The following is a 12,990-nucleotide window of genomic DNA, read 5'->3' on the forward strand; positions in this document are numbered from 1 at the left end:
ATCCGCCGCAGTGCAAAAATCAGGGGCGTAGCCAAGGGGGGGTTCAACCCCCCCCCGAAATTTTTCAGTTTTGCTTGCGTATATAGGCACGCACACATACAAACGCACGCACGAACATACATAAAGTATGGTTGAACCTCCCCCCCCCCCCCCCCCCCCGAAAAAAATTTCTGGCTACGCCCCTGGCAAAAATGTTATAGGGTGAGAATAACAAAACTCAGAATTAAGGGGCTGTCACGGGACATAGTGTGCCTCCTAAAACGCTATTTTTTTTTTTTTCGAGGATGGGTTTCGCGGACCCCCAAAAATGGCTTCGCGGACTCCCACTTGCGAACCCCTGCCTTAGAGCATCACAATTATACATTTTTCATCTCAGTTTTCTTCCTAAACTGGGCCTCCTTTGCGCTTACTGACGACCAAAACGGCGCTAAGATCACTGATGGTCCATAATGTGCGGCATGCGCATTTGTTATAAATCTAAAAATTCGCACCAAATTGGATATTCTGCATTCATGATCTTATTTAATAACCCCGACTCGCCGAGAGCGCAGTAACACCCCATGACGAAATTTGAATGAAGCCGCGTTGCGGCGGTATCTTGTCGTGGAAAGCGGCATCTTATTACCACCAGCAGATCACTTTACCTTTGCGTGTGACTTTTGTTTATATCACTTATATCGCGCTGTACGCAAAGAGAGAGAGAGAGAGAGAAAAGCAACTTCCACCTTTTCTTTCACTGTACAGCATGAAAGCAGAATTTGTGTAGGTGTTCTGTGGTGAAAGCAGGCAGACTGAGCAACAGGCTTTGAGCCTCTTAGTAAGTTAAGAAAGTGACAGGCACCATACATCGCACGCAAAGAATCAGCGGTCCACTTGTGTGTTTCAGACGTCTTGCCGTTTTCCATGACCAGATTGTGCTGCAAAGCGCTTTCATTCTTCGTCACGAAGAATTTTCACAGAGCGGCCGCCTTCTCTGCGCTTCCGGTGGGCTCAGATTCGATATCGCCTGGATTCTCATGATGAATATTTCAAATTGCGAGCGCTGGTTCATACCATTATAGAGGAGGTCGTGGTTCATACCCAGCACGTTTGCAAGATTGAGATTCGCGCCGCGAGAAAAGGCACCGGCAGTGCACGAAGGCGGCGAGCTGGCTGGCGAGCGGCCGAGCCAGCCGAGCGTCCGAGCCTACTGACGGCTGCTGGTAAATTTCAGAATGGCGAATGGATACAAGTTTATACTTGGGTCTGGGATCTCGTCGTCGGTCTCGTATCGTATATAGAAAATAGTTCTGGAAAGCAGGAGCGATTTTACACAAGGATCAATTGTTTGCGGCAATATTTTAGAAGACTACGCAATTCTGTGTTCTAGATATTATTATTTTTGTCTATGAAACTTACGAATACGCAGTTAAAGTTGTACGAAAGTGTTGTCGTGTTTTGTGTGTTGGTGATGCGGTCGTGTTGTGTTGGCCAGTTGCTGCGTTCGACTTTCTCGAAGTGTTACTTTACAAATCTTGCGAAATTTCGTGCGTGATCGTACACGTTGGAGCCTGATGAGCATATTAAGTTTTCACTGTCAGTATGTGGACGTGCAGAAAATGCGGAAAACCTGTTTACTTCGGTGAGTCTCGCGTGACTGCTGACTACCTCCTTTGTGCTGTGTTGACAGCGTTGACGGCTCATCGCTTTCGTCAGTGATGTCCAATCGGGCACGAATTTTTAAAAAAGAATAAAATGAAGGCGGAGAAGGAAAGCGAAACGGAACTTCAGTGCAAAGTGTTACGTTACATTATAAGTTACGTTTATTTAATGGTCTGTTGGAAACTAAGTGCGAAGTGGGTTTTTTGCGTGAAGTTAACTGTTAACTCTCACTCTGTTGTACAGTGACAGGTTTCTAGCTTGATAGGGAAGAAAGTTCACGTAGTTACACGACACAACTGACATTTTACATCAACGCAATGTTTTTACATGTTAAAACTTCGTCGCTGCACGCAAACAGTGCAGCTGTTGCTAATTTTATTGCGCTTGCCCGCAAACCACAGCCGAGCGCAAGACGTCGATGGGCTACGAGTGGCATCCGGAGTGCCTACGCTGCGAAGAATGTGGGAAAAGGCTGAATCCTGGACAGCACGCTGAGGTGTGTGCTACCTCTGTTTCATTTCATGATTGTTGAACGCTGATCGCTTTGTTGGCTAGTCCGCCGCGGTGGTGCAGTGGTTATTACGGTGCTCGGCTGCTGACCCGAAAGACGCGGGTTCGATCCCGGCCGCGGCGGTCGCATTTCGATGGAGGCGAAGTGCGTGAAGCCTGTGTACTGCGCGATGTTAGTGCACGTTAAAGAACCCCGGGTGGTCGAAATTATCTGGAGCCCTGTACTAGGGCGTGCCTCATAATCATATCGTGCTTTTGGCACGTAACGTCCCAGAAATTACTACATTTCATTTGGCAAAACAATTGTATGGATCTTTTTGCAATGGTAAATTGCACTTCTGGCCGGTTATTAGAAGACTATGGTGAAACTTCACTTGAAGGGACCCCGGGAAAAAGTTTATTAAAGTGAAAATTCACTGAACTGAAACAGCTATGTTGTAGCTTGTTATCCCAAGCTCTTGGAAATATCAGGTGTTCAAATGAAATTTCAATCCATTCATTTGAAATCCTGCTCATTTGCATGTGAATTTATGCTTATTGAGCATCTTTTGAAGACTGCAGTAATCTTTTGCCGCACTGTTTTGCTCACAAATTGAGTTACTGTGTCCAAGCTCTCATGAGCCTTCTGTGGCACAAGTCCTTTTCTGCCCAGCAGAAAAGGACTTCAGTTTTTCCAAACGCATCAGTGCATCTATGCAAAACATACAGCTTTTCGTCCAGGGACATGCGCTTCTGTTTGGCACTTGTGACAACCAGCACGCACTTGTAGGGCTAAAGGCTACAGCTGTCGCTGTGGCTATGACTTTGGGCACTTTTCATCATGTTGTCATGAAGTGCCATTATCAATGTAAAATTGTGGCCTCCGCAATTAGCTCCAATGGCATGCCGCTGGCGGAGCTGATCGCGAAGGCCACAGTAAAACAATGCTACAAAAAAGTGTGGTTGTACTTGCTGAATCAACATGACCTGGGAGGCATTGGATGGTGTTATGGAATATGTTCGTAGAACTGAAATGCGCTATGCACTGAATTTTGTTAAACTGAAGTAAGTTAGCATTGGGTTCAATGACGCTTCTGCGGAGGATTTAAAAGTTCATAAAACTGAATAATTTGCTTAACTGATGTTTGTTGAAGGGGTATTTTACTGTAATGTGCTTCCATGAAAATAATTATAGTTAGAATTGATTGCTGTTCCACTAAGCTTAAGTTTTGTGCCGTCTAGTTGCAAGAGGCTTTACATTTGTTGCAGTGTCACTATTCAACATGTGTGCAAGGAAACTCAGGGCAAATTGTGTTGCTTTAATTGGTGCTTATTTTAGTGCTAAAACATGATGAGGCTACTCATACTGATAACTTTTTGTCCACTTCAAACAGCATAAGGGGGTTCCCTACTGCCATGTCCCCTGCTACAGTGTCCTTTTTGGCCCGACTTTATTTGGCCATGGATCGCAAGTTGAGGCACACACAAGCTTCGGAAAAAACACCAAGGATCGCCAGTGTGTTTCTTCTGTACCAAGGTATGTTTTGAAGGGTCAACTTGTCAGTGGGTTTGATGCGCCATTTTACTCAAAGCAGTTGCAAATATTCCGCGTTGTACGTAAAAGAAATCGTAATGTGTCCAGCTTTTTAATATTCCTTTAATTTTTGTGTTTCAAAAAATTATTACAGAGGCACCGAGAAGTGATGTGATAGTGAAAGAAATTATGAAAGTTTAATATCTTTTTCAACTCATTTAGGAAGTTACTAAACCTGCCACCACTAACCATAGAAAATTTTGTGTAAATATTTTACCACAATTTTCAACTCTCTGGTGTAGTTTTCCTTCCACGTGTATACTCAGGTGCTGGAATCTGTGCAGGAGCTGCATTGCTTGAAAATGCAAGCACTCCATCTGTAACATCTACGTTGTCTTTGAAGCCGCATATACTGAGTGGAATTTTTTGTTTCACTTGGTGCTGGTACTTAATATAACACACTCAGCAGAAAGCAAATGTAAAAAAATACAGTGAAAATACTCCTGTGAACTTAATGAACAAGCACCTGGCTGTAATGAAGGTACTTATACCCCTGTCACACTGCCAAACTTAGTGTAATTTTGAGCGAGTGCACATACTCCCGCAGAATGTCAGTTTGGCGGCGCACTGCTACATGTGAAAGAGAAGTGTACTTTGGAAATGATGGTAATGTTGATGGGTAATTAAGTAGCACAGTAGATGTTTGTTATTTCAGGCAATATTTTTTAAGTAATAATGTGTTATAAGCAGCCCTTAGAATGAACTTTAGGTACAAACGCAAAAGATGCGGCCATTGCACGGCGTGTGTTGGGCATGCCCTTGGTGGCTGTGGCCGTAAACTGCCTGAGAGCAAGAATAGCAAACTAGTTTTTGTGTTATAGTATGTTTTAATGCAATACAATGTATCTAATAATGACAAGTGTAGTTTAAAAAATACTATGAACACAATCTCTGATAATATCTTGCTTATTTTCGAGCGATGGCCACCAAGGCTAGAAATTCCGGCGCAGTAAAGTGAGTTCGATGAATGTACAGGCGCTCCCAGAATAATTCAGAACGCTGAGCACGCAGCCGCTCGCCGGCGGAGCGCACCGGCGGATAAATACATGCACGGTGTGCGCATGTGCGGCCCCCCTAGCGAGCTAGTTTCGCTCGCTAGTATTACTGTCGCTAGCATTATGACAAGGTGGGCTGGACGGACCAGGCCCTGTATCATACTGCGCACCGCAATCTATAAATATAAAGGCTTGTCGATTCCTTGCGGCGTGTTCTCGTAATTATCTGCATCCATTTTGGGATACTACTTGCAGTTGAAGCGGCAAGGCCACAAGGTCATCCCTGCCTTCTTTTCAGCCATGTTAATCTGTAATGTGAAGTATTAGTTCCTGCTTAGTTATCTTTCGATCCGTGGTACTACTAGCTCGGTAATAAGAGTTCCATTTGGACTATTACACGACCCCTCCCTTACAGGTGTGTTGGCGATCGCGGTAATAAAAGAGTTCACGAAATCAAATAACGCGGCTTGTTCATCAAGTCCAATATCATGCAGACGAAGTGACTGCATGAGTATTAAAAAGGTAATTGTTCGGGATTAACGTCCCAAAACCACGAAATGATTATGAGATGCTGTAGTGAAGGGTTACGGAAATTTCGACCACCGGGGCTCATTGACGTGCCCATAAACCTAAGCACAGGGGCCTCAGGCATTTTCTCCTCCATCGAAAAGATACTATCTTAAGCTCCACACGGACACCAGAATCGTTTATTTGCACATCACATTAGGATGTTTGCATTTATTTGTGCACTAATCAGTTACGGAATCTGGCTGTTTGGTAGTGAGTATTCTTACATTTTGATCCCATGTCTTTATTTGTTGGCACAGACAGCTATTTTCTTTTGCTTGGAGGCAGTTCACAACGCTAAGAAAGAGAGGCTGTGCGAGCGGAATGTAAAATAAATAGAATTAAATATCAGGAAGAACATTGGGTTTATTTTCTCATAGAAAACAAAAGAATTGAAAGAAGCGATTGCTATTCTCAGCTTCAATATCGCGTGAATGCGCCGTCCACGCGAAGTGCAGCTTGTAGCCGGCGTGGCATAGACTCGTAGAGCACTTCAACGAAGTTCTCGTTCTCACCAAGGCGCTTCCACTCTCGGGTTATGGTGAGCCAGAGCTCGTCAGCACTGGCACCTCCCAGATTCATGTGGCACAAACTTTCCTTCATTGCGCCCCACACGTTCTCTATCAGATTGAAGTCTGCACCTTTCGGAGGCCAGTCAAGGACGCAGACAGCACGCTCTTGAAGCAGATTTTGCACAGCTCTGGCGGTGTGCACCGGGCTGAAGTCTTGCTGGAAGAAGTAGCATCCATCTTTAAATGGCCCGTCCAGAGCGTATGGCACCAGGTGGTAGTCCAGAATTTCACATTAGGCGTCAGCTGTGAACGATGGGGACAGCCAGACTAGCGGCCCGAGGCCCTCTTTGCTGATTGCTCCTCACACGTTTACAGCGCAGCCACCGCTACTGTAGGTCTCCGAAACATACCCGGGTTCGTACCTACACGATGCGAAAAAATAAATATTGGTCTTTCTAGATGAAACCCTTTTGCGCGCCCAAAGATATTTTGTGGCAAAGATAAAAAGAAAAAAAAGAAAATACCTGCAGTTGTATGGCCTCCATATGTGGCGCTCTTGATCCCACCGGGACGTAAATGTCGATTCATCCGAGAATATGACTTGCGTCCATTCTTCTGTAGTCCAGTGCTCATATGCCCTGCCAAACTGGAGGCGTTGGGCTTTTTGTTGATCTGTCAGGTGTTGCTTTTGCGCCGCGACAAATCCACGAAGACCAGCTTCTCGCATGCGCCTTCTGATTGTCTCCTCACTGGCTTGCAGGTTCAGTGCAGTCTTAATCTGGCCGACGCTTTGAAAAGGATCAGCGACTGCTGCAGCAACAATGAGAAGGTCGCATTCTTCCGACGTGCATCTGTGTCCTCCGGATCGTGGTGCATTTGTTAATCGGCCATCTTCATCCCTGTATGCCTGGTTAATGCGGTTGACTGCGCTTAAAGACTTCCCTGTGAGGTGGCATATCTCGCGCTGAGATTTCTCTTGTAACCAGAGCTCAATTATTCATCTTCGCACATCGATCGGTACTCCTTTCGGCATGCTGCCTCGATAGGAAAAAGATGAACTTCGTGTCACTGGCGTGGTTCAAATATATTCGTATCTCTTTATCAATCTGGCCACCGATATGTTCACGGTTGCATCAGATGAAACCACCGTCCTTTGCGAGCATTAGTCACAGTCGCCTACCGGAAATAATCTGATCAAATAATAAATATTGTTGCGGAGAGGAAGTGAAGGAAGACGAAGGGCTGAAGAGCCTGACTGGCGCATGAGTGTGGCGGTCAGCCATCTTGAGTGACCGCCACACTGACAGAATGCGGCGGATTTTTGCTTGCTCGAACTGACGACACTCTTTGATGATCGCATCCACGGTGGAACAGCCCTTGCACATCAGGAGGTTGAATGCGTCGTCGGCAATTCCCTTCAGCACATGCCCGACCTTCTCACCTTCCGTCATGTCACTGTCGGCCCTTCGGCAGAGAGCGAGCACGTCCTGAATATAGGAGAGGTACGATTCCGTGGAAGATTGGGCACGGCAGGCCAATTCCTTTTTGGCAGCGATCTTACGGCCGGCGGGTTTGCCAAATACCTCTCGCAACTTTTCTTTGCATTGGTCCCAGCTAGTGAGTTCGTTGTTTTCGTACCACACCTTCGCAGTGCCCCTCAAGTAAAATAACACATTGGCCAGCTGAAGTGTGGGATCCTATCTGTTCGGTACACTCACGCGTTCAAACATGGCCAACCAGTCTTCAATGTCGACGCCATCGGTCCCACAGAACGTACCGGGATCCTTAGGTGGTACGAAAACAAGTGGTGGTGATGGCGACGTCGATGGAGACAGCGACGTTGATGCGGAAGGCTCAACGTTAGCCATGGTTGGGAGGGCGATGCGACGTCCGCTGCGAAGCTCCGTTGCCTGCTGCAGTACCCAGCACCTCCACCAATATGATACAGGGTTGTTTGAGTATATAAAATATGTATTTACAGAGAGGAATTAGTAAAAGAGTCACGATGGCTGACCGCCACGCTCGCGCGCCAGTCAGGCTCTTCAGCCCTTCGTCTTCCTTCACTTCCTCTCCGTAACAATATGAAGCAAAGTAGCAAAAGAAAAGTCATCCAAGCACACGAACACGCACGCACGACGGCTCCTGCTCCAATGCGTGTGCATGCGCACACGCGGCTTGTCGCAGACACCACCCACCCAACGCCCTTTATCAAAACGCTAAGGGACACATAGGGCACCGTTTTGTAGCAACACAACGCGAATTTAGGTGCAATACAGAGCAACGTTTGCTTGCTAGGGAGACCGCGCAAGCGCAGACCATAGTACTACTACTTTTCTGCGTGCATACTCCGCCAACGCGCTGCTGCGTGTCCGGCGTTCCGAATTATTCTGAGGGCGCCTGTACTTCCCCCTGACAAGTGTATTTTGCAGCGTCACTAAGTTTTCCCATGCGAATGACACTAGCGGCGAAGTGCACTCTCTCAAAGGGCACTTAAGTTGGCCCGTGTGACAAGGGTATTACGATCGTGAAGCAAATGGGGCATATACTGACTTGATGACAGCCTGTTATACCTCGGTGGCGCGGGCAGAGGCGCTTTATTTTATGTTCTTTTCTAAAAAGCCTCACCATAACTTTAGTCTTAACTGTCGTGTTCAGTATTGGTTTTCTTTTTTTTTTTTTCACATTTTTGCACAGCTTGTCAGTTCAAATTTAGAAGTTAGGATTTAACCATCTCTGTATACTTGGTATTGTGGATTGATTGCTTTTGGGTATATTGCTTTTAATAAATGCTGATTGAATAGGCCAGTGAGAAAACACCTTTTAAGCTAGTGAGCCATTGCGCTCAATCCTACATTGTGTAAAAATGATAATTTCTCTTAAAGTGACTGGCTGAGAACATGACTACAGATTCTGTCAGTAGGAAGTAATGTCTTATATTTTGCTATCCTTTTCTTAATAAGAATTCTTTTGTTGCTGTATATTAAAGGTGAGCCTTTATTATGGCTGCATATTGAAGTTGTTGCACCTTAACCCTCTATTCTTCTTTCAGAAATCATCTGGAGGGAAAGCTAAAGGTTTACAATCAATACTATGAGGGGAAAAGTGGCATTGTCCAAAGCCGTTTGGTAGGTATACAAGTCATGATGCATTCTTTCTTGATATTTCTGTGTTCAGGGCATAATAAAGTGTCCCTGCAGTACTTTTTGGATATAGTAAATGGGCAGCTATCGGCAATTGGCTGTTACCCTCTTTCTTAGCACTGCTTTTCCTCCTCAGCTCGCCAAGAGCACAGCTGTCGCTGGCACAGGGTTAAGCTATAGTGGCATTATACCGGATGTCCCAGCTAACTTGTGCCAAGGGTTAAAAAATATTAGAGGCAGGTGAGTGAAATCAGTTGCATATTGCTGACAGCTACCTTGTGCACTAAAGTACAGACGGTTTTTTGTAATGAATTAATTTGTTGATTAGGATGATTTAACTAAATTGCTAAATATTGACTTTAGGCAAGAAATGGGATTTGCAAAGTTTGAGCGCGGCTTCACAAACCTCCATTGCATTATTTGCGATAAAGAAAGTCTCACATGTACCATTTTTTTCCAAGCCACAAACTAAGCCCGCGAAATACAAAAAAAAAAAGAAGAAAAGTTGTGACTAGCTCATTCGCGCGCCGCGATCGTGCTGCTCTCAGCTGTGGTTTGAGCGAACAAAATCAGCTGCGGCTGTGACTCGCCGGCTCCGTTGCAGCGGTAGGCCGATAAGTTGGCGGTGGTTTCTTGGCTCACGTCAGCCAGTTGGAGCGCGTGACGGTGCAAGTTATAGCGAGCGCGGGCCAAGAATTACCGCCAACTTATCGGCCTACCTCTGCAAAGGAGCCAGCGAGTCGCGGCCGCAAAGCAGCACGATTGCGCTAGTCACGTGTTTTTTTTTTTTTTTTCGCGGGTTTTCTTTGCAGTTTGAAAAAAAATGGTACACGTGAGACTTTCTTTATCGCAAATAATGCAATGGGGGCTTGTGATGATGCTCTCAAACTTTGCAAACCCAATTTCTTGCCTAAAGTCAATATTTAGAAATTTCGTTAAATAATCCTAAATAACAAATTAATTAATTACAAAACAAAAAATTGTCTGTATTGCGCAAGGTGGCTGTCAGCAATATGCAGCTGATTTCACTCACCTGCCTCTGATATTGTATTTTTTAACCCTTGGCTAAAGATAGCTAGGACACCCGGTATATTCTAGGCACTATAGCTGTGCACTACGCTGCAAGGTGCCACAACAATACTGGCTTCTGTAGAGTGCCTCGGCCACTCACATTTTTTCTGGTATGCCAATAATCTCGGACACAAAACAGCACAAAAGAAAGAGCACAAGAAAAATCATTCCGGACTGTTGGCGTTATAACAAAACAGCTCCACTAACGTGAAACCTGTGGAGGGGCGAAGCCTGCAGTGTGCGCCGGTGTTTCCCACAGAAGAATCACTGGTGATGGGCCATGAGAGACAGAAGATTAGACACAGAGACCCGCAGCCCGCTTTTAGTTAACATGCAAGTTTATTGCAAATCTTTATTGTTCGACTACGCACAAGGGAAATCTCCCATTGGCACTACATTGCAGATCAAGATCTAGGGCCTATATGTGCTGAGCCTGTGAACGGTTGTGCAGCACGAGCAGCCGGTTTTTTCAATCAAGAAACTCACTAGCAGACGCTGTTGTCTCTCGCAGGCGAGGGCGCATTCTCGTTCCTTGTGAGCTGGTAGTTCAGCTTTCATCGCAGTAAGAGCGTTTCCGTAGTCAGTGTGCATTGTTCGTTCTCTGTTGCCACACGGCGAACGCCGAAGCGGTGGTGCCCTCTCTTGCGCTCAAGCAAATGGACAGGACATGACGATGCCCGCCGCCACACCAAGACCCTAAGGTGCTTCGCCACTAAAAGGGGAGACACAAACAACAGCGCTGTGCACTGTTTTGTTTCCGCTATGTCGTACCAACATGCCCAAGCATCCACTTTAGCCGATAATCTGCATACAGACAAGCTAAAGTTATCTGAGAGCAATCACCGATAAACATAAGTACGGGAATTGTGGTGGTTGTGCATATTGCTGTACAGTACAAATTGTGTACAGCACCATTCAGGGGACTCTTAGTACATTGTTGCGGTATAACAGTGGCATACATTTAGGAAGTACTAAAATGGATGTGTCATGAGCTCTTGCATTCTTTTGTTTTTATCATTAAAATTTATCTGGTCCACAGTGTGACACCTTTTGTCTTGTGGCACCTGCAGACATACTCTCCAGCTCATGGATCTCTTGGTGTATTGCTGTTGGTTTGTGTTCTTTAATGCAGTATTGGGATTTTTTAAACTGGAGCATGGGGAACACGAAATAAAGTCATGGTAAGAAGGGGTGTCGTAAACTTGCAAGCTGTTCTTGCTTTGCTTTGAGATACAGCTATTTTTGGAAAACAGTAAGGGAACATGAGTTGTCATGATTTAGCAACATAAATGTATGATGTTATATGACACGAGGTGGTGGTGTCTGCAGAGAAATGGTCGCCTGATCTTGGAAGGGTCCATCAGAATCTACTGGGGAGTGAACCGAGTCATCCGGCTGAAAGAAGACCATGATGATCGAATCCCAGTACGAAGAAGAAGGACATCACTGCGACTTAGTCGATTGGCCATCAATTCAAAGGACAGAGGGGTATGGCATTAGCCTTGTGGCTTGCTTTTCTTTCTTTTTCTCAACTCCCCAATGTCACAATGCATTTAGGTCATATTATCGTCTTATGGGGTCACGTAGGAAGTTGTTCAGCACTTAAGGTTGTGGCAACTATAGTATAATTTCTTGCAGACAATTTTATGCAGATAAGCTGGCTCATGTGCTTTGAACACAGGAGAAATATGCAAAGCTGCATTTTTTGTTTGATATACAGCAAAATTTTGCCAAAAGATAAAGAAACGGTGAGCAGCAAAAATATAAAGAATAGGATATGCAAATCATAACAGTCCTCTTCAGCACGAGAGGAAATGTTGAAAATTTGCAATCTTCATACTAGGTAAGGTAGTCAAAGAACGTGTCTCAAGTTTGTGGCGCAAGTACAGTCAAAATGGAAGGAACAGCATTTTCTGCCAAAGTATTTCCTCTGGTAGGTTGCTTTACACAGAAGTGCTGCGCATCCCATACCAGACATTGCTTGTGCCTGTTTTATACTTCGGGGTGTCCTGTCCAGAAATATTACAAAATAGGTATGTCAAATCACAATGAGGTAGGTGCATCTAACCCAGATTTTTCATGCAGCTGCCATAGAAAACAGTTTAATAGGTCAAGCCTGCAACAATATATGGGCAGTACTGGAAACCTTGCATTTCTGCTGTACCCACTGGTGTTGTGAGAGAGATTACCCTCCAGAAACGCCTTTCTTTGTGTTTCAGTCGCATTGCTGGACAAGTTCACAAGTCAATTTTTTTTTAGTGACTCTGTGAAGCTATAGATGGTTTCGCTAGTGCTTGCCGCTCTCTGGCAACATTGTGTGTTCACCGGAAACGCACCCTAGAAAGCTTCCTTTCCTGTTTATTGTGTTTTAGCGTGGTTTTAGCCTGCGTTGCTCGCCGCGGCTCCCTTGTGTTTCAATGTTTTCAAGCGGATAGAATTATTCCGATAGAGCGCTCGTGACTTGGGCACTGCTGTGTGGTGTCAGGATGCAGTCTGCGATCCGAAACTAGTTTTCTATCGCAAGTCAAAACGTTCTGTTTCCCGACAGATAAAGGCAGATGAGTGCCTGGATTGCAGCGATCAGGCGAGAAAACTGTATTCCCACAAAGAGCGTGTAAATTTGTTGTCAGAGTGTGTGTAAGTTTGAGCGTGTAAATCAAAGGCAAGTAAAAGCTCAACGCGTACTCTAATGGCATAAAGGAGATGCTCAGATGTTAGTCAAAGGTCCCCAGTTATAAGGAACACGTTGGACGCCATCGTCTTCCACCCAAGACAGATAACTGCGCTGTCTCCTAAAGTGGATAGCAAAACATGAAAGCTGGCTAACACCTAAAACCCACCGTAAAGGTGTTTCTTGTTGTTGGAGCCTCTTCAGTGATGTGTACTGTTTGAAGCAACACTCGGGACACCAAAGCAGCCGCGCTCAATGTGAATCGCTGCACAGTGTATGTCGTGGTGCCCACGTTTTGTTGCTGATTGCC

General features: G+C 45.3%; 1 protein-coding gene across 1 annotated transcript in view; it reads left to right on the forward strand.

Annotated features, from left to right (window-relative positions):
- The first annotated feature begins 1,429 nt into the window (after positions 1-1,429).
- The window catches only part of LOC119396296 (ras association domain-containing protein 4), a 33,147-nt gene continuing 21,586 nt past the window's right edge, over positions 1,430-12,990 (forward strand). Inside the window, exons 1-5 of the mRNA XM_037663451.2 lie at positions 1,430-1,621; positions 2,043-2,137; positions 3,525-3,667; positions 8,848-8,923; positions 11,339-11,497. Coding sequence (XP_037519379.1) covers positions 1,582-1,621; positions 2,043-2,137; positions 3,525-3,667; positions 8,848-8,923; positions 11,339-11,497 — 513 coding nt within the window. The 5' untranslated portion in view covers positions 1,430-1,581. The remainder of the gene's footprint in view (positions 1,622-2,042; positions 2,138-3,524; positions 3,668-8,847; positions 8,924-11,338; positions 11,498-12,990) is intronic.

This window comes from Rhipicephalus sanguineus, chromosome 1 (assembly GCF_013339695.2).
Source record: "Rhipicephalus sanguineus isolate Rsan-2018 chromosome 1, BIME_Rsan_1.4, whole genome shotgun sequence".
Classification (NCBI taxonomy): domain Eukaryota; kingdom Metazoa; phylum Arthropoda; class Arachnida; order Ixodida; family Ixodidae; genus Rhipicephalus; species Rhipicephalus sanguineus.